Source organism: Ammodytes marinus, assembly GCF_949987685.1.
Source record: "Ammodytes marinus genome assembly, chromosome: 3".
In the NCBI taxonomy this organism is placed as follows: domain Eukaryota; kingdom Metazoa; phylum Chordata; class Actinopteri; order Uranoscopiformes; family Ammodytidae; genus Ammodytes; species Ammodytes marinus.
In genome coordinates, this window is record NC_137232.1 from 469,273 (window position 1) to 491,771 (window position 22,499).

Here is a 22,499-nt window from a genome sequence, read left to right on the forward strand (position 1 = left end):
TATTTGGTTCACAATTCAACAAAGGTTTATGAACATATTTTAGTTCACCTGTACTTAGTGAACATGTGGCGTAACCCAGTGATGTGTTTCATTGAGCAAAGTCTGTTAATGGAAGTAGTACTTTCAGTGATTGCTTGTGATTTCGTCCTTATTGTGACCAATGATAAAATCTAAAAAGTATTAATACTACAATACTGAATAGCAAAAAGAGGTTTGATATGTAGTGATCTGTTTAACGTGTGATTAATGGGTTAATTCTCATGGTATCATGTCAGGTTGACTTGTAATGAAACATCTCTTATTTAGATCTATTGTTTATCATAAAAGCTAATTGTGTGAATCCATGACGCTTCACTGATGTGTTCAGTATACTTTGTTTTATTTTTATATAATTTGAATGATACAGCCATAGTTAAATAAGCTAGCGGTCTTCTTTTTCCTCATAGTATTGGCACACAGCTACATGTTATGGCCCAATTTTAAGAAATGCAATTAATCAAAAAGAAATTGTCTGATAAACATGTATAGTAATATGTACCAGAGAGGGGTTCGATGGTTGATGTTGTGTTGTTTGTATTGTCTGCAGCCATCCTTTCCTGTTCTATACACACTATCAAGCCAAGCAACTCATGAAGCTGTCCACCTCCTTTGCAGGATGCTGGTGTTTGATCCGGTGAGACTTTTGTTTTATACAGTTTTGTATTATGTTTTTGTAATTCGTTTTTCTTCTTTATTTTGAACAAACTAGTGCAGTGCCCGTAGGAAGCAGGTATTAGCGTATGCATGCTTAAATGTAACCCTTCTATGAAAGTGGGACACAGCTCGTTTAGGTGTTAGTTTCTAAGGGATTTAAAACATTTTGTGGAAGCGATCGTGTTTACATTCACCGGTAGCAGAGCTTCTCGAGACCGTGCTAATTAAATGGAAAGCGCTTTTGTTACGCTAACTGAAATTAGCATCACTGTCACAGAAGTGTTTAACTATACATTAACTGTATACAGCGGTGTGCACAGACATTTTGGGGGGCAGGTGCTCAGTGAAAAATAAGGTCACTTTGTGCGGTGTTACGTCCCCTAAGTGGGCTATCTATGGGTAAGGGGAGTAACGTATACCATGTCAAAAACAGTAGGAGTCATGTAGTCCAAGTTAAGGTGTTTATTTCCAAACCCAAGCACAAACAACAAACAAAGCGTAGCCTATCCCTGACTAGAAAAATAAAAAAACAACTTTCTAAATTAAAGAAAAGTGCATGTTCTCACAGCAACAGGGTAAAAGTGGGAACAAACACAATGGCCGGCTTCCTGGCTCAACACAAAACAAGAAATAACAAAAGAACTGCTGAACATTTGACGGGACAGGGATACCGGGCAGCAGGCGACAGCAGACAGCGGCAGGACTCCATGTGTGCACAGTCTAGAGGTGGAGATGAGGGGGTGGAGCCAAGGGTCTTGAGCTAAAGGCAGCATACACAAAAGCACATTAGAACACATGGGAATGAAACATGCAGCCTTATTATAGCAGTGTGAGTTTTTTTTAAAGTGTCATTTTGAAGTAAAGAGTGATCATTACCACTCTCTAAAGCAGCATCCTCCTTGGTGCCATGTCTTTAAAGATGTTGATGACCTCACTATGATTGATCTTGATATCCTTTTCTATAGCAATCAGGAGAAGGTCAGAGAGCCGTTCTTCTCCACACAGACTTCTTAGTTTAGTTTTGATGATTTTCAGCTTTGAAAAGGATCTCTCCACAGAAGCAGTTGTCACTGGCAATGTTGCATAGATTTGTATCATCTTCACAAAGGCAGGAAAGATGAGCTGGCTGCTGTTTTCCCTCAGTATGGCAAAGATTTCTTTGAGGTCTTTTACAGGAAAGCTGGAGTGGAACACCTTGAGTTCTGTCTGCAGCTGGACCTCGTCTTCTCCATAGAAATCACAGAGGATATGCACAGCTTCCTTGGCTTCTGTGTTTGGCGTGCTTACCCAGTTGGCATGTACCGTTAAGGGGTGGAAGGACTGAATGATTCTAGTAGTGGGACATCCAGTGTTGAATCTCCTGTTTAGCTCCTCAGTCATTGTATCCAGAAAGGTGAAAAACACACTACTCCGGAAGTATGACTCCACAGACTCAAACTGAGCACCTACTTGAGACACTGTTGGGCTTTGTTGTAAACGCATTGGCACTTTCCTTTTCCTCTCCTGACCAGGCACTACAGTGGGTACTGGGATGTTGAGACTCTCTGCCTTCTCTGTTGCACATCCAAATATTTCTTCAAACTTCTCCTCAGACCTCATGGTTTGCAACGTGTGAAGCACACCATCAATAACCTTGTAGGCAGTGGAGTGGTCCAGGTGTTCTTCCTGCAGAGAATCTGATGCCAGAGCAGTGACTTCAAACACTGGGGTGGCGATTTCCAGGCAGAGAATAAACATGAAGTTGATGGCATTTCTGTACATCTGAGCATCCCCTCTGGCCAGGTTAGGTGGGTCGCTGTCACTTATGTCATCAAGGAGCTTCAAAATAGCTTTCAGAATTCTCTGAAGGGCCTTCAGTGCTTTCTCCCTGCAAGCCCATCGGGTATCTGACAGCTGCTGGAGCTCCATAACACGCTGTCCAGGATATAGAGACTGCTGCCATTTTACCAAGGCAGCATGGCGCTTTGGGGAGCCTGTGCAAAAGGCATACAATTTCTCCACAAGGTTGAAAAATGTCACGAAATGCTTGTTGGACTTTGATGCTTCCACTAGGACCAGATTGAGACAGTGTGCCTTGCAGTGCACATAGAGGGCCTTCTCATTGTGTGCACGTATTCTGGCTTGAAGGCCTTTATATTGACCACTCATATTTGCAGCTCCATCATAGCCTTGGCCATACATATTCTTCAGCTCTAGGCCGTTCTTCTGCAGAAGCGAAAACACAGTTTTCTCCAGCTCCTGGCCTGTAGTTGTATCAACATTGCAGACCTCAATGAATCTCTCCTTTATTTGCATGTGATGAAAAAATCGCACAACAAATGACACTTGTTCTTTGTGTGAAACATCAGAGGTTTCATCAAGTAGGATGGAGTACATATCAGCCTCCTTTATTTCACTTTGTATCTCCCCCCTGATGTAAGTACCAAGTGCTGCAATTATGTCATTTTGGCTTATGTTAGAAAGCAGTGACACCTGGGGCCTTGTCTTGGTGACTTTAACTATGTCAACTTTTTCCATATGCATATTCAGCACACTGTCATACCGGGAAAACACATCCACCAGTTCAAGGAAGTTTCCACGGTTGTTACTGGACTTGCTCTCATCATGACCTCGGAATGCTTGTCCCTGACGTGCAAAATATACTGTAAGATCAATTAATCTTGTCAGGATTTCTCTATTTGTCTGCCTCTCTCGCTCTCTAACTTCCACACCCTTTACATGTGAAACATCAAATGCAGACTGGAGGGCCTTTTTTTGGAAATTGGTCCATCTAACCATGCTTGTCATGTGCATCTCTGTGATGGAGTGTTGCTTGATTTTTTCAAGAGCAGTGTTCCACTTTCTTATGCCATCAGTTGTCCAAGCTGTTCTATTTCTATACTTTTCCTCAGAAAGGAAAAGCCGACAACTAAAACAGTGGATTGAATCACCAGTGGGAGAGTATTCCAGCCACACATTCCCATCAAACCATTGATTCTGGAATGACCGCCCCTCAGCATTTTTTGGGTAAGGCACTTCTGGTGGTTGACATGGGCCTACACTGCAGCACATGGAAATGTAGCTTTCATTGCCCTTGATATGACATGGGTCATGTGAAGGATCTGTAGGATACTGCATAGCAGCTATCCGTTTAATTGTGTCATCACTTTCAACATGCCTTTCTTGTTGTTCTCCCTCATCTTGTTCATCAGAGAGCACTGTTTCTGAACCTGGTGCTGCACTTGAGTCTGCTTTATGTATATCTCCCTCATCTTCCATGCTGGTGGATTCCCTGACCAGGCTGGCCCTATTGCAGGACAGCACTGAGCTGCTTCCCTGCTGTAGCTGCCTAGAATAAAATAATAATTGTTTTGATAATATCCTATTGAGGTAAATACAAGATTACTGCAAGTCTTGTAACAAAGAAATAACTTATGGTTGGGACAAAATAATATAATTAGCTTATATAGCTTCATGACTGATTTAGTACCACCAACCCACTTTGCGTAGTTAAAATAAAATGTGTGGACAGCTTTTAAGATATTTCAATAACATTTGAGGAACAGTTCAACATTAAAATCTGAGCTTTAAAAGGCCCTCTGACATGACTCTGGTCTTGACTCTGACCTTTCATCTTCATCTTCCTCCTTGCTGCTGGTGGATGCTTTCATCCAGGAGAGCAGAGAGCTGTTCCCCTGGGCTGCCTGCTGTAGCTCCCTTTCTTTTTCCTTTTTTAATCTCTCCTTTCTAGGCATTTTACTGCAATTTGTAAATAAAAAGAGACCAACCATATAAAATAAGACTGCTTGGTTACATTACAACCAGGCACAAGGCTACTTTTTCTGCAGGCAATTGGGAATTGCCCGTTTGTCTTTTAGCAAATAAATAATATTACTGCAAGTGAAGTGTTAATTATATAGCCTAAAGTAAACCTAAACAACACTAAATATTCAGCATACTGATAGATTCACATGCTGTACCAATGACAAACTCCGCCGACATTAGTTGTGTTCATCACGTCATATCTATTTTTTTTTTTTTTTTTGGGCTAGCTTGTTAAGCAGGACAGTCGGCTAATTTATGCTCAGCTGTGTGGCGCTGCATGATAGAGGCTACTTTAAAACAGAGACAAATAAATGCAAGTTATAGCTTGGCAACTGAGGCTTAGGGGGCAAACAATACACTCTTGACTCCATTCATGTATGTGTTACCTCGCTGGTGGGGCAGGGCAGGCCGGGGAGTAGGTGTGTGTGTGCAGCAGCTGTGAACTGGTGCGGCAACACGCCTCTGTTTGTGTCCACTCTGCGCGCTCACGTTGACAAAGGAAGTGTGTGCGGAGGGGGGGTGGGGGGGGCATATTTATTGGGGCATTATTATCAAACGTTTTTAATCGTTGAGCATTTATAGATGATAATGCACACTGGTGGGCCACATAAACTGTAAAAAAAAAAAAAAAAAAAACTTTCAATTTCACCACTTCAGGTCTACCTGTGCACGCCACTGACTGTATAACAGTGAAAATAGCGTAACATGTGATCTTTAACACTAAAGCGTTTGAGGAGTTGGTGATGCCTGTGGAAAGGTTTAAGAACGTTGTCCTGTCCTCTCCACACGCCTTGCATGGATATACAGGTGGATAACTCCGTCCCAATCACCACCACGTAAACAGAGGCTTCCAGTTGAAGTTCTTTATTGTAGTCATTGATTGGCCATAGGATTAAAACTACAAAGAAAATACAGTGTAAATAAATATGTCCACATACACGTTCGTATGTATGCTAATACGTGACAAATAATATGTAGTAATACACCAAACATAAATTGTATCTATATTAAATCCAAAGTGTTAAGATATTGCTAAACATAATGTGACACGTGAAAACACCACTTCCCGTGTCCGTTAATAAACACCTTAAACATGCTTCGATCTACAAAATATAACTCAATATAAATAATAGATGACCCAAAAGATTGATAACACATACCAACGATTCTCTCTCGGACGTGAACGCCTGGATGATAATGGATATGAACATGTGCTTCCTCTCTCTCATATCTAAGATGGAGGACTGCCTCATAGTAACTGATGATGTAACTTCTGGTCACATGACCTGAATCTCCACTACACAAACTCACCAGTAGGAGGTGCCAACACAGGAAACATACAACTGATTAACAAGGCAACACACTCCCCGTCTAGTATCCCTAGATACCATAACATTTCCACAAACCACCTCTAAAGGAGGAAATCGATCAAGCCTGTTCCTCGGGAGAGAACAGCAGAACCACTTCAGCCACAGGCCTGAGATACAGCTTCGGTCCATCTTGTCTGTAGATCTTCACCTCGACTTTACGGACTCTTCCGTCCTTGCTGGGGAACACCTGAGATATGACTCCCATAGGCCAATCGTTTCTTTTAGACTGGCTATCCCTCATGAGAACCACCGAACCTGGAGTGATGTTCGGTTTGTCAGACGTCCATTTCCTTCTTGCTTGCAGGGTAGACAAGTACTGTTTGCGCCATCTGTCCCAAAAGGTATCGGCCAGGCTTTGCACTTGTCGCCACTGTCGCTTATGTAGGTTCTTGTTGTCACCTGGAGGGATGAGATGAGGACCGGTTTTCTGCGTCAGCAGTGTGGCAGGACTGAGGATGAATGGATCCTCTGCATCTGTGGAAACAGGTACTACGGGTCTGTTGTTGACAATTGCCATCACCTCAGCCATAAAGGTGGTGAGCACCTCATGAGTGAGCCGGGAGGTCTGGGACTGGAGAAGCATGGAGTCGAGAATTCTGCGGGTGATTCCAATCATCCTCTCCCATGCCCCACCCATATGGGAGGCATGAGGCGGGTTGAACGTCCAGGTGCAGCCCTTTTCAGAGAGGTACCTCTTCACCATATCCTCATCAACATTAGAAGGGATTCCTAGCTCCTTGCACGCTCCGATGAAGTTGGTACCCCGGTCTGAGCGGATGTGCTTGACCGGCCCACGGATTGCCAGGAACCTTCTCAGCGCATTTATAAAGCTGGAGCTGTCCATTGACTCTATAACCTCAAGATGGATAGCTCTGACGCTCAAACAGGTAAATAGGACGGCCCATCTTTTACTTTCGGCATGGCCACCCCTAGTACGACGTGCTGAGACAGTCCAAGGTCCAAAGACATCAACACCGACATGAGTGAAAGGTGGGTCCATGCTGAGTCTATCCAGAGGTAAATCGGCCATTTTCTGGACCTCACATGTACCTCGTAGCTTACGGCAGGTGATGCACTTGAAGATGAAGCTGCTTACACACCTTTTGGCCCCCACAATCCAGTAGCCAGCTGAACGGACTGCGCCCTCAGTAAAATGGCGTCCTTGATGTTGTGACTCTGTATGATAATGTCGCACAAGAAGGGATGCAACATGATGACGTCCAGGAATGATTAAGGGCCTTTTCTCCTCGTATCCCAAATGTGACTCCTGTATCCGTCCTCCAACCCTCAAGAGACCATCCTCATCAATGAATGGATCCAACATCCTGAGAGGGCTGCTCTTGGGCATATTTCTTTGATCCTTGATGCAATCGATCTCTTCAGCATAAGTTTCCTGCTGCACCGATAGAATGATGACATTTCTACTCTGCCTGAGTTCCTTCACTGAGTATGGTGTTCCACTGTGATGCCATTCTTTGGAGGTACGGCCAGGATCTTCTGAAGCCTTCTTGAAGTGGTAGGCAGTGCGTCTGAGGAAACAGATGCCACGACTAAGAGCCCTCCAAGTCGAAAAGCGTTGAAAACGCTGGGATCCAAGTCGGCTGTCATCGGTGGTGGAGGCAAGCACTGTTACTTGGGTGCGCTGGTCTTTATCCTGCCCTGGGTCTACTAGCTCAAACACATCTGTCTTGAAAGGTGTTTCCTCTGGTTGAGACAGAAACTGAGGTCCGGTAAACCAGCTTGTGTACTTCAGACGAGCTGCATGTACAGACCTTGTGGCGTGGTCCGCAGGATTGTGCTCAGTAGACACATAACGCCATTGCTGTGGCTTTGTGCTCCTTCTGATCCTTTGGATCCTGTTGTGGACATAAACATGGAATCTCCTTTTCTCATTGTAAATGTAGCCCAGGACTACTTTGCTGTCAGTATAAAAGGTGAGTGCATCAAACTCAATGTCGATCTCGGAAATAATGAATTATGCCATGCCCCCAGCCAGCACTGCTGCACACAACTCTAACCGAGGTATAGTTTGTTCTGGCCGTGGAGCCAATCTTGCCTTGCCTAAAATGAACCCTGTGCGGCAGTTACCTTCTGAATCTGTGACTTTTAGGTAGGCAACAGCACCTATTGCCTTGTTCGAAGCATCCCCAAAGACACAGAGTTCTCTGTGCTGCGCAAGGGCTGGAGACACTTTTGTATATGGCCTTGGAATGTTCAGGAGCTGCAGCTCTTTGAGGGACTCTCTCCACTTTTCCCAACTTTCCTGTCCATCCGGAGACAATGGAGCATCCCAGTCACTAGTCTCAGATGAGAGGTCTCTAAGCAAAGCCTTGCCTTGTATGGTGACTGGAGCCACAAATCCTAAGGGGTCATAAAGGCTGTTGACTGTTGCTAAAACTCCTCTGCGAGTGAAGGGCTTCTTTTCTTTTGCCACTTGGAACAGGAAAGTGTCGGTCTTCAAGTCCCAGCAGAGTCCAAGGCTGCGCTGTATAGGTAAGGGGTCGACGCCAATTTCCAGATCCTTCAGATCGTTGGCATGATCTTCGATGGGGAATGCCTCCATGACTTCTCGGCTGTTCGAGGCTATTTTATGTAGCCTGAGGTTGGAGCAAGCCAGCATGTTCTGCGTTCTCTTGAGCAAATCAATGGCAGCTTCCTTTGTGGGGAGAGACTTCAGTCCGTCGTCAACATAAAAGTCTCGATCGACGTACTGCCTGGCGTCTTTGCCAAACTCTTTCTCTCCTTCTTCTGCGGCTCGCCGGAGACAGTGAGTGGCAACGGCTGGCGATGGACTATTGCCGAAGACATGCACTTTCATGCGATATTCCACGATGTCTTTTTCCAGGTCGTTGTCCCTGTGCCAGAGAAATCGTAGGTAATTCCTGTCTTCCGGTCTGACAACGAAGCAGTGGAACATCTGTTGTATGTCCGCTGTGATGGCAATGGAGTCCTTTCGGAAACGAATCAGTACCCCAAGGAGACTGTTATTGAGGTCTGGGCCAGTCACAAGTACCTGATTCAGTGAGACACCTTTGTGTTGAGCACTTGAATCGAAGACGACCCGGATCTGGCCTGGTTTCTTAGGATGGTAAACTCCGAAGCAAGGTAAGTACCAACATTCTTCTTCCGTTTTAAGTGGAGGAGCTACCTCTGCATGGCCATTCTTGAATATCTTTTCCATGAAAGAGATAAAATGTTCCTTCATCTCAGGCTTCTTGTTAAAGGAGCGGTGTAGTGAAGACAAGCGATCAGCTGCTTGTGACCTGTTGTTGGGAAGGCGTCTCCGCGGCTCTCTGAAAGGCAAGGGAGCTACCCAGCTATTGTCCTCATCTTTATAGACTCCCTGTTCCATTGTCTTCTGAAAGAGCATATCTTCAACAGAAAGGCCTATTTTGTCATCATCTTTTGTCTGTCCAAAGACATGACGTCCCAGATGCTCTCCGTAGTCCTCACATGTGGGAGCCTCCACATGGACAGGTGCAAGGAGACTTGTGGCCTTGTTGTCATATAACTTTTCCTTCACAACATAGTGGTTAGGACATGGTCCAAAGACAGAATAGCGTCCATTTTCCAGAGTGTTGGTAAAATAGGTGCTCACAGTGGCTGGCTTGTGGACACTTCCAAGACAAACATTACCAACGATAACCCATCCCAAGTCCAGCCTCTGGGCATAGGGTGAATCATGTGGCCCATTTATCTGTTTCCTTACTTTGTGAACCCTTATTATGTCTCTGCCAAGTAGGAGCATAATAGGAGCCTGAGGGTCTAGCTTTGAGATGTGATGCACCAGAGGTTTCAGGTGTGCGTGATGCTGTGCCGCTTCCGGAGTGGGTATTTCGCAGCGATTGTTTGGAATTTTGTTACACTCAATCAGTGTAGGTAGAGAGAGAGTAACTTGTCCATCTATGGATTCCACCTGGAAACCATGTGCTCTTCTGCCTGATGTCTCAACTACACCAGCACATGTCTTAAGTGAGTAAGGAGAGTTGTGGGATTTGACGTTGAAGAGGTCACAGAACTCAGACCTTACTAACGAACGATTGCTCTGATCGTCTAGTATTGCGTAGCACCGCATTGCCTTTTCCTGCTGGCCATTTGGATAGACTTTCACGAGACAAATCTTAGCACATGATTTTTCGGTGAGATCTCCCCTACAGACCTGAGTACAGGTCGCCGAAACAGTAGCCTCATCAGCATTGAATCCTCCCTCCCCGCCATGCTCACATGGAGGGGTGTGGGCCATCGAGAGCCATGGTGCAGGTCCAGGGTGCAGGGCTGAGTTGTGACTCTCACTCCCGCATTCATCACACTTGATGCAGCTGTTGCAATTTTTGGCCAAATGTGCTGATGATGCACAGCATTTGTAGCAGATGCCATGTTGCTTTAAAAAAGCCTTCCTTTCCTCAATGGATTTTTCCCTAAAGCCACGACACTTTTGCAATGGGTGTGGTTTGTTATGTATGGGGCATTGCTTGGCAACATCCATGTTGTTCTGCTGTGTTGTGTTAGCCCATGTTGAGGTGCTAGGTGACACATCAGTCTTGTGGACAGAGATTGGACTGTCGTACTTAGGTGCTGATTTCCTCATCGGCGTAGGTTCAGTACTGCTTGCAGTGAGTGAGAAGCTAGGGTCGTTTCTCATTTTGGCTTGCTGGCACACAAATTCCACAAAGTAGTCAAATGGAGGGAAAGGAACATTGAAATTTTCCTTAAACCTAGAACCGTGAGAGAGCCATCTCTCCTGCAGATTGTATGGCAGCTTCTGTACGATGGGGTTGATACCACGAGCGGTGTCTAAGTAAGTAAGTCCGAGCAGATCTCCATCTGATTTAGCCGCTTCAAGCTCCATTAACAAGTCACCGAGCTCTCTCAACTTCTTATGGTCCTTATTCGTGATCTTCGGGAAGTCTTCCAGTCTTTGGAACAACAAATTCTCTATGACCTCTGGCGACCCGTAGCACTCGTTGAGCCTATCCCAAGCCATTTTGAGCCCATTCTGTGGGTGGTGGACATTCACAGCTCTTATCCTCTTCACTTGAGTCGCTGATTCTGCACCTAGCCACTTCACTAACAGATCCATTTCTTCGCTGTCTGTTAGGTTTAAACCTTGTATGGCATTGAGGAATGATGCTCTCCAAGCTCTGTAATTCTCTGGTTGATCACTGAATTGGAGAAGCCCTGAAGACACAAGTTCCCGTCTTGCAAAAAACCTGACAAAGTCTGACATGCTCTGGCTGTCAGACGGATGAGCCTGATGAGCATTTGCATACGGAGAAGCTTGTGAACAGTCTCTGTTATTATTTGCTTGTGTCGGACTCATGTGATCCATGCCCCGTCCTGAATACAACAATTTTGGGGGCTTTCTATCAGAAGGTTGTGGAGTGTAAGTAGCAGCCTGCCCTCTCTGGCGTCCAACTGTTGATGCTTGCACTCCAGGATGACTGTTGTGGATTGGTTTATTATCCTGCCAATTGCACTGCACACTAGCGTCTGGGACCCGCTGGATAACCGTAGCTTGTTGACTAATACTGTCAGTAGAAGGTTTTCCCAATGCAGGTACTGGCTGATGAGCAGTGTTTATCTGCTCTTCAACGTATGCTTTTGTGCGCTCTGCTGGGTCATCCGTTGCCATATCAATATTAGAGCTCAGGGCTTCGCTTTGCTCATCCATTGCTGCCTCTAATGCTTCAGCCTTAGCTTCTGCTGCAGCAGCTTTTTTCTCTAGTTGAAGAGTGTCGAGGGATACCTCCAAACGTGTTTTCTCCACCTTTAAGCGTGCTTGTTCCATTTTGATGTGGCTTTCTTGCTCTGCAAATGATGCCTCTACTTTAGCAGCTTGGGCTTCAGCACGAGCTAAGGCTGCAGCGGCATTGGTGGAAGAGCTGTTGGAGCTCTTCGATAAAGATGAACGTGAGGTACGAGACCGTGTCCGTGATGACTGAGATTTTGATGATTTCTTCTCCGACATTTTGATAAAAAAGGTTTTCACTTACTCTCGTCGTGAAACCTTGTCTTTTGCATCACAGTTCAGTCCGTTAGAGAGCGTTGTTTTACTGTCCTGTCCTCTCCACACGCCTTGCATGGATATACAGGTGGATAACTCCGTCCCAATCACCACCACGTAAACAGAGGCTTCCAGTTGAAGTTCTTTATTGTAGTCATTGATTGGCCATAGGATTAAAACTACAAAGAAAATACAGTGTAAATAAATATGTCCACATACACGTTCGTATGTATGCTAATACGTGACAAATAATATGTAGTAATACACCAAACATAAATTGTATCTATATTAAATCCAAAGTGTTAAGATATTGCTAAACATAATGTGACACGTGAAAACACCACTTCCCGTGTCCGTTAATAAACACCTTAAACATGCTTCGATCTACAAAATATAACTCAATATAAATAATAGATGACCCAAAAGATTGATAACACATACCAACGATTCTCTCTCGGACGTGAACGCCTGGATGATAATGGATATGAACATGTGCTTCCTCTCTCTCATATCTAAGATGGAGGACTGCCTCATAGTAACTGATGATGTAACTTCTGGTCACATGACCTGAATCTCCACTACACAAACTCACCAGTAGGAGGTGCCAACACAGGAAACATACAACTGATTAACAAGGCAACACAAACGTTTTGTTTGGAAAGTTGGGTGCATTGAATGAGGAAGTAACAACATGCTGTCTGCTGTGTGTGTCCCGCTCGTCGATGCAAGTTTTGGTCGTAGCAGCCAATCAAATCAGAGGGAGGGGTTTAGTCGAGGATTACTTCATGTTCCATCCTCACTGTGGCCTTCAGTGTGCGCACGTATTCACCGCAAGCATGATATAAATATGATAACTTCTACATACAGTCATGGACAAAAGTGTTGGCAGCCCTGCAATTCTTGCAGATAATGCCCTGCTTCTCCAAAATGTTTGCAAGTACAAATGTTTTGGCATGAATATGTTTGTCATTTGTTTGTAAAAAAAACACAAAAGCGAATAGACAAAAAGCCAAATCGGATATAATTTCTTTGGTAAAAGACATAACAGAAAACGATATGAGGCCTTCAAAGAGAAGAACACAGTCCCTAGAGTTGAACTTGGTGGAGGTTTAAATATGTTTTGGGGTTGCTTTGCTGGCTCTGGAACAGGACTCCTTGACTGTCTGCATGGCATCATTAAATCGGAGGACTATCAAGGAATTTCGGAGCGCAATGTACGGCCCAGTGTCAGAAAGATGTGTCTCCGTCAGAGGTCATGGGTCTTCCAGCAGGACAATGACCCAAAAAGCACAAAAATGGTTTGTTAGAAGTGCTGGAGAGTTCTGAAGTGGCCAGCAATGAGTCCAGATCTGAATCCCTACCAACAGTCACTGGAGCTGAACAGTTCACTTCTGCACACGCAAAATAGTCTCAGTGCAGCAAACACTATGAACCAACCTCATTGAGATAACACATACTGTCACTCAGAACTAGGGTAGGGCACCGAAACCTGGTACCAGTATGGCACCGGTGCCGACGTAAACGGTAGTAACCAGACCAAATAAGAATGAAAGTTTTGGTGCCTCATTTCGGTGCTGCCCTTGCTGTAGTCACGTTTGTATTTTGACAGACTGATCGCTCTTTATGTCATGATTGATGAAGCATGTCCGCTCGCGGATGCTGTTCTGTGTACACCGAGAGGAGCATTTCTCACCGGGCTGTGAGTGACGAGAACGAGCCCGACCGTCTCGAGGAGCGCGCACAAGTGCTCAACAGTCGCTCACGTTAGCAGTTTCACAGACTGATCGCTCTTTATGTCAGACTATTTTTGAACGCCAATGCAATGCATTTCTTTTTGCGAATGACACGTGATCTAGCAGTATTGTCACGGATGTATTAGGCACGTGTAGGCTGACGATGAGGCAGCGGCCGCCTGCATACTTCCTCCCGCATACTTCCTCCCGTCAGCTGTTCTTTACGCACGGTGGTGGAGACGAACCCAAAAAAACACACAGCGGGACACGGCGGCCCGGTGATATGGAAACGTTTAACAAGAAACTTAATAAAGACACACTTAAAATAACGATCTCTGCCCAAACAAAAAGCTCTGACTTGGATAACTTTATGGAGCGATCGATGTATAAAACCATCCGGTAGGCTACATGTGCCTGATGACGGGCCGTTATATTAAACAGCGCGTTGCCGCTGCACATTAGAACAGCATGTACATTAAAGATCTCGTATCCATCCTGAGAAGGCAAACATAACAATTTTTCTGCACAAAAATTGTTAATTTGACAACGTTAATAGTTGTTGTCTTATCTTTACAGAAGACTTATTTGTATTTTTTATGTCAGTTGAATTTTGTTTCAAGTTAAATGCAAATGAGCACTGTTAATATTCCAAAAGGCTAACGCTCTTCCTTGACTGTTTTCAGTCTGTGGTTCTCATTGGGTGTACTTATTCCCTTACTGTAAATCCAATACTGCATTTAAGTTCATATGGGTGTTTTATATGTGTATCTATTTTAATTTTTAAGGTGTTGTATTGTTGAGGTCATAAGGACTCTTTCTTATCAAAATGATTACTTTTAGCTAAAGTTTTAAAATGGAGATTAGATTACCTGGTAGTCTCCATATTAATCTCCATTATTATATTGTTTGAAACAGTATTGTTGTATTAGATAGTATGTAAATTGTGTGAATTTAATTTGATTTAAATTTTAAAATAGTTTATTTGTAAGTTACTCGTAATTCTATTGTTAAAATGAATTGTGTTAAATTTGGCACTGGCTATAAAAGGGCTTTTTTTGACAGTGTGTGCAATTTGAGGCTTCAAAGTAGTGTTGTTTTTGGCGGCAAGTTTTAAGTTTAGTTTTAGTCTAGTCTTTGTGTCAAACTGTCATTTTAGTTTTTATTAGTCTTAGTCACGTTTAAACTCTTTTTCGTCTAGTCAAGTTTCAGTTGACTAAAAGTCTTGAGCTTTTTAGTCTTCTCTTAGTCAGAATTATCTGGGACTATTTTCACCTAGTCTTAGTCAACAAAAACTGATGACATTTAAGTCTAGTTTTAGTCAATGACATTTGTATTTTAGTCTTTTTAGTAATGCAATTATATTTAACCCAGTTAATATAGTACAAGTACCTAGTATAGTACAGCCAAAGTCAAAATGTTCTTTAAGTCCCCCATTTCACAAGTCAAACAAGGTTATCTTATCTTATTATATTATTTTTACCTTATAGACTCAAGAATACATGCAATTCCAGACACGGAAGACGCTCTGATTGAATTTACATCATATTTATTTGAACTACCAAACATGTAAGAATGCCGGATTCCTCAACCTGAACAGCAGTCTGGTGGAGCTCGGACAGCTTCTCTTTGTTTTTCAAAATCTCCTGTCTAATGACATACATTTACATAAAATAAATAGGCCTAAATAAAATAGCTTCAAATGACAATGCCAGAAAAAATTGACATTACATTCAAGTTTAATTAAGAGAAAAAAGGTTCTTGAATGCTAGAGCTACAATAACATAATAACAAAGTGAAAATAAAATGTTTGTGTATGACTTGTATTGCTTGTAAACTGAAGTCAGATTTTGTATTACAAGATATAACACAAATGGTTTGAACCATGAGATTGGAAGCACAGACTGCATACAGTGGAATTCGTTGACAGAACTTATTACATGGTACTTTGAAAATCCTATGTAAATCACGGCATTCTACAGGTCTATTATTTCCAGCAAGACAGACCTCTGTCAAGGGTATAATGACCGTTGCTAAGGACCCACGTCATAGTTTTGATGGATATACGTCCACAAACAGGGCTACTACTCGTTCAGAAAACAATGGAATACTTTTTCGACATGACTCAGGAAAGCAGGGAACATGGTTAATATCCGACAGGAATCCAGTCAAGATGACGTGAGTACGTTTGGCCGCATATTGACAGTTAGCCTATACAGTAACTTCAGGCTGCAGCTGGTTAGTCGTTATAGTTAACCCACCGCCGCAGCTGCATCTTCCTTATTGCCGCGAGTGGGGATTGAGGAAGTAACGTCGCTTGCTAACTTCCTGCTATTTCAAAATAAAAGCCAACTCACGTTTGTCTAGTTAAATACTCATGTTAAGCCAGTGAAATGCTTTTAATCTGAAGCCGTAACCTGTTTGCAGCCCCGAGACTCAGGAAACAGAAATATTGCAAAAATAATAATAATGGCGAGACAAAATAGCCTTATAACATTTCGTGTCCTCTCGTTTTTGTCAGTGAACATCAGGGATGGAAATTAACACCCGCCACACGCCAAATGCGGGTAGATTTGCGTGCTGGCGTGTAAATTGTGTCACTTCACCCGCCACTGTGTCGGGTAATACTTTCCAGTCAGGTCCGATCTAATTTGCATATTTAATACATTCGTCATGAACATGATGACAGGGCGCTACACAGTTCAACAGTTTCTTTTTGCCTTTCTAGTCGAACTGAACTACGGCGCGATCCGCTCCGCTAGGAAATACTATCTGCGAGTTAACGTGTGGAGGCATAAGTCGACAAATCAATCGACTTACTTTGCCCCCTTTTTTTCTTCCCACAGCAGAGGTTGAGGTGCTGAAAATAAAGTGAAAACTGCGCTTTTCCTTTAAGCAGCAGAGCTGCCGCCGTTGTTACAGAATTTGCATCAAAGCCCTAATGGAGATGCTTTATTTAAACGCTGTCCGTTCTTAGAGGTGATTTTAATTGTGTCGGCTGAAACAGAAACTAACGGAGGGATTCGGCTCACATACAGTCCCTTGAGTCGCGCAGTCAGTTTGCCGACATGGCTTTGTATTTAAGGCTCGAGACATACAATCAGATCGCATACAAACAGGGAAGCCTTTCCCATCGATATCGCTAACGGGGAGAATATCCCCGGTTATTATTTGAGCCTCAAACCACAGAGTTCTTCCCCGTGCGGTGGCTCGCGCACTCACTAGTGATCTCACGGTGAAACGCTGCTTTGCTCGGACGAAGGCATCGTGTGTTTCTAGATGATTTAACGTCATAGTCTCAGACGAGCGTTTAACATTATGCTGCATCTTTTGCACTGCACTGTTTTTTATCAACAGTGAAAAAATGGTCCCACACCGGACTCTTATGTGTAGCTGATTACTTCATGCACGCACCTTGCAGAAGTGACGCTCCTGCAGCGCGCTCACGACCAGACGTGACACGGTGACATCTCCCATTAATAAAACGGCATAACTCCCTGATTTTCAGATTTCTATTTTTAAATTCGACTTGAGCGCAAGTGGAAAACCGGTCAATGTGTCGACACATTCACATCCCTAATGCATATGGAGAAAGTGATAAACAATATCAACATTTCATATCATTAACTAAAAAGAAAAAAGAAATCTAAAGGTAACTTCAATACTGTATTATAATTATTGACTAAATGATGAAAAAAAGGTGTCTGCAGGGCCAGTGAAAATATACAAGGGGCCAGTAAAACTCGGATCTATTGGCCAAGCGGGCCAGTTGGGAAAAAAAGTTGCATTGAACCCAGAGTATATATGGAGTTCAATTATACAATGTTTTGAAATAAAGATGGCGTGTATTGTGTATCATATATAGTAAGAGTGTACCATTTAATTTGCAACTCAGTTCCTTGGTAGCACCTACTTACAGTACAAATGACTTCTGATGGAAAACATTTGTATGAAAAACACTTTCATTAGCTATTCTTACTATTGTATTGTTTAACATTAACGCATATATTAAAAAAGATATTGCGTATAAAAAGTGGCTGGTAAAAAAGATGAGTGGCTGGTAGATTTTTAAATCTACCTGCCACAGTGGCTGGTAGGCAAAAAAGTTAATTTCCATCCCTGGTGAACATGAAGAGATATTTTATCAGAGTTTTTGTTTTTGTAAACCATATTTAGTCCCGTTTTTATTAGTCAACAATAAAGCATTATATATTTGATTATAGTCTTCGTCACATGACCACCATTTACGCTGCGTCTCGTCTCGTTTCTGTCACGTGATAAATGTTCGTTGACGACGATATTTTGTCATACATTTCGTTGACAAAAACAACACTACTTCAAAGTACCGGTTAAAGTACCGTTTAAGCACCGGAACCGTTTCAAAAGTACCGAGTAGTAACCGGTATCGGAAAAAACCCAACCGATACCCAACCCTACTCAGAACACACTCAGAGTATAAACACTAGCATCAAACCCCAATACACAAATTACAAACTTTTAATCTTTACAGTTTGAATAATTTGAGTAACCAACATATGTCTAAAATTTGGACTTGATCCGATTTATAATTTTGGATTCATGATTTTTTACGTAAAACGTAGCTAATCAACTAATATTCAAAGCGCTACTGTTTCGTCATCGATGGTCGGGCTTGGCCCCCTAATGAAAATCAAAAGTTTGCTTCAATAGATACACATTTTGTATATTTTATTGATAACATTTCCAAATGTAGTATTTATCTGTGTAAATATTCTATAATTGTAATACAGAAATCAATTCCTGTAATGTTGTCATTTACTGTAAGGGTGCAACTCTAAACTGTTTGTTTGCTGGAAAAAATTGGATTACAGATGCAACTTTAGATCTTTGCATATCTGGTTGCACTCTCAACCCTGCCTCTCTCAAAGAGAGACCATCCCTGCATTCCAATACCCTGTAGTGGTCACGGCTCATTCAGATTAATTTAGCTATTAGAATTAATCTGAAAATATCAATGCATTAATAATTTAGTTGTGTAGGGACGCCACCATTCACTTAAGAATGGAAAAATAATAGCAAGTTTGTCTCGTTTTATCAATGGTTTGTCTTAAATGCTGATTCGTTTAGTGATCAGTATAAATCAATATTAATCAAACCTATACCGAAAGTTAAGGAATTCTTGACGTGTCAGCGGTTGACTTAACCTAAAGTATTCCCACAAATGAATTACAGACACTTTTAGTTACAATATAAAGGCAAGTTTATTTTAACAATAATGAACTTAAGGTTACATCATCCAAATATACAAGCACAGAGAAATTCTACCTAACAACAATCAAAACTTAATCGAAGAAAAGGAACGTCTAGAAAAATGTTAAATATCTGTACACAAATGTCAGTGGGTGTCAGCGTATTTGTGTAGGTGGGTGTGTGTATGTGCGATGAGGGGTGTGTGTGTGTGTGTGTAGGTGTGTGTGGGTGTGGGCCAGCAAAAGGGGAACCAGAATGATGGACTACAAAAACAAATCAGGAGTTTGGGAAAACTACCAAAATGGCGGACAATCTCATGGGATTGAAGTCTCGCATGACTTTGAGATGGTCTTAACCAGTGGGGAAGAGTCACTTATAAAAACTCTTATTGCCTCGTCTCAAATGATACGCAAGGAAGAAATCCTAACCCTAACCCTTCCACGCGATCTTTAACTTTACAATTACAGCCAACATTCATGTAGTCTATTCGTTAAGGCTACGGGAGTGTAATGTGTGTGACAGTGAGAGAAAGTGAGCACATTAGTGCGTAATAAAAAGGAAGAGAGTAGGAATATAGAGTTCACGCAGATATGGCTGGATCACGTCAACAAGCTATAACCAATCTCTACACAGTATTGTAGGCTACATGTAAACAGTGGAGCTCGGATGAGCGGGTTAATGTAAACAAAAGCACAACAGCAATTTCCAGCAGTGGAAAAATAAAACCAACACACTTTTCTCTGTAGAGAAAATAAATCATGAACAGCACAGCAAATCAAACATTCAAAGTCAAAGTAAAACAGAGTTTAGTGATCACTTTAAAAGACGTAGCCTACCTATCTAAACCGGTCCGGTGTTTTGTCTCGTTAACTCGCCAGTTAAAAGGAGACAGTGTTTTCTGCTTGTGTAGACATCAGCGGAACTGTGTGTCCTGGTTCAGAAAAATAATTAAGCAGCTGCAGGCTACTTTGTCGGAGGCGGATAAGCTGAATGGGTCGTCAGCTGGTCGTTCGTTAGGGTGTCGACGTGAGGATATGAAACAGGAAACTGGTCGCCTGGATCGATGCTTGAGATTAATTCACTTTTTAGTGAATGGGAAACAAAGGTATACCGGTTGGTTTCCTTTCGCTCTGGTAGAGCGTAAAACAGACAATCACAATCATCTAGGGCGGGGCTAACCCCGGGAAGCAGCAGCGGTGTCCTGCAAAATATTGCCGGGGGGGGACTTATTTTGATGGAACGTCTTCACGTCCAGAGACTGTCAGAGAAATGGCTAAACCCGCAAACGCCACACAAAAACTATTAAAGACAAAAGGAATATACATAGTGTGTTGCTTTCTAACCAGCATGTCAAGACACCATACACTTTAGCCCCCGAGGAGCTCACGGGATAACTTAACCGGAGTTAACTAGCCACATAGTGTTATCTCTGGTAACATTATCATCGGCGGTTGAGAGGACGGCTACGGCGGTCGAGTAGAATTTTTAGCATTCGAGAACTTATGTCACCACCTCCTATCGCTGTGGTCAGAGCCGTAGTCCGTCTGTTTACAGGCAGAACAGGGTTTTGACGTTGTGAGCGCTACACCAACTGCAGCAAGTAGCCGTAAGAGTTGCTAGGTGATAGTGGAAGCCGTTGGAATCTTTCCCCGTCGCTAAAACACCGCTGCTGTGTCAGTCCCTAATTCACCAAAGAAAGGGAACGGCGGATCTTAATCTAGCTGGTTATAAGGTCCGGTGCTCAATTCAAACCCCCACGCTTCATTTTCCAGAGTTTATGAGGGTATTTCTGCCCGGGGGTAGTTGTACAATGAAGTTGGACAGCTAGGCTAGGATAATCTAGGCTGCGTCCCGGACCGCCGCCGCCAATATTATTATCCCGAAGTATCGCCACACTTTATTTCTGTCTACAGTAATGTGACTTCTCACACCCTGTGTGTGTGTGTGTGTGTGTGTGTGTGTGTGTGTGTGTGTGTGTGTGTGTGTGTGTGTGTGTGTGTGTGTGTGTGTGTGTGTGTGTGTGTGTGTGTGTGTGTGTGTGTGTGTGTGTGTGTGTGTGTGTGTGTGTGTGTGTGTGTGTGTGTGTGTGTGTGTGTGTGTGTGTGTGTGTGTGTGTGTGTGTGAGAGAGAGAGAGAGAGAGAGAGCGCTGCACGTAAGCACACGGGTTGACTGTGAGCGAATTGTTTCCGAATTTGAGGGGGATCACAATAGGGGAAAGCCAGCAACCGGAAAAGGAGGGGGCTGCGTCAGGGCTGCGTAGCTTGCCGCCGCAAGCGAATAGACGCTGGCGGAAGTGGTCATGCCAGACTAGGGTCTATGTAATATACAGGAAACTTGTTGGAATTTAATCAGGATGTCTCTGTTGATATTAGACAGTAGCCCTTTTGAGCTGACAGCAGAATATGCCTCTGCTACAACCCGTTCAACATGCCCTCGTTCACTTTCCCTAGGCACTTGCCCTCGGGGGAATCCCCGCCGCCATCATAAGTGTCGTTCCAATTGTCTGGAAACTGAAGTGAACTTCATGAGATAGACCCTCGGAGGGCTGAGTGATCGAGTGAACATCCATGGTCACTCCGAGGTGGATATCACCCACAGTGCATTGCAGTTCGTCTTCTTCTTCTTCTCCTTTTATTTTCCGGTAGACTGTATGCTTTTAGGGACATCTCGGCCACCCGCAGGATAAATATATATATAAATATATTCCAAAACGCCTCAATTAGCCTATCCTATTTCCATAGGAACAATCCAGTGAATGTATTGCAGTTTACACATTGCTGCTATAACATCGATGGCTGCCAATTATAGGACTATTTAAAACAAATGTTTTTGGTTGAAACTTACATAAATAAGAAAATACGTCGGAGCAAACAATTTACATGTGTAAGTAACAATATCTTGATAATCTGAGTTACCGTGTCGAAATTCAATGTTTGTTATGCTATGGAAATGGCTTTCTGCAATATAGGCTACCTTAGCAGAATGTTATAATTCTGTATTATTTGCATTCAGAACTACCTATGTAACTGACGGTCCATTGCGACTACAAGGGCAAGTGGGTTCCATTTAAATCCCCCGCTCCTCCCCCGCCCAGTCTCCCTCCGCGCTCCAAGTTCCCTCCGTGCAACGTATGCTGGTACGTCATACCAAGGGCTGAGGGTAAGTGAACGAGGGGAAGTGCAACTACTAATGGAATGCAGCTCATGATTCACAACAGGGTCTATCAGTGTAACACTTACTGTATTTCATCAGAAGTTACAGCTCTATGTCTTCCTCCACACATACACACTCTCACTGCCCCACTTCTCCCTCCACAAACCTTCATTGGTCCACTTTCCGAAAGAATGTTTGAGCTTTCCCTATTTACTGTATATGTTCACTAACAAGTCTAAAACAAGACACCTTCTTAGTGGTTCAGTTGAAATTGCAATCCACAGTGCTTAAAATGCACCAGGATGAAATCCATTCTGTTTTGAATGTGTGGTTTACAGTTGTGACAGCAGTATGTTAGCATTTGAACAAAGTGCTGGAAATCCACAGTGTTGTGCAGGTTGTGATATAAGCTATGAGATAAGTGTGTAGAGTTTTGAAAATTGTGTTTAAGCAATGACAAACAAGCTAGTGTTTGGTCCACATGGACTGCTGATGTGCATAGGGTTGTTAGAGTT

General features: G+C 43.1%; 1 protein-coding gene across 3 annotated transcripts in view; it reads left to right on the top strand.

The window, feature by feature from the left end:
* nlk2 (nemo-like kinase, type 2) overlaps positions 1–22,499 on the top strand; it is a 130,497-nt gene that overhangs the window by 88,638 nt on the left and 19,360 nt on the right. For 2 of the 3 annotated variants that reach the window (XM_080024711.1, XM_080024710.1), the window contains exon 8: positions 587–673. In XM_080024711.1, the coding sequence (XP_079880837.1) occupies positions 587–673 (87 nt within the window). Of the gene's footprint in view, positions 1–586; positions 674–21,843; positions 21,991–22,499 lie in introns of all 3 variants that reach the window. The other variant, XR_013844788.1, reaches the window with a different exon arrangement.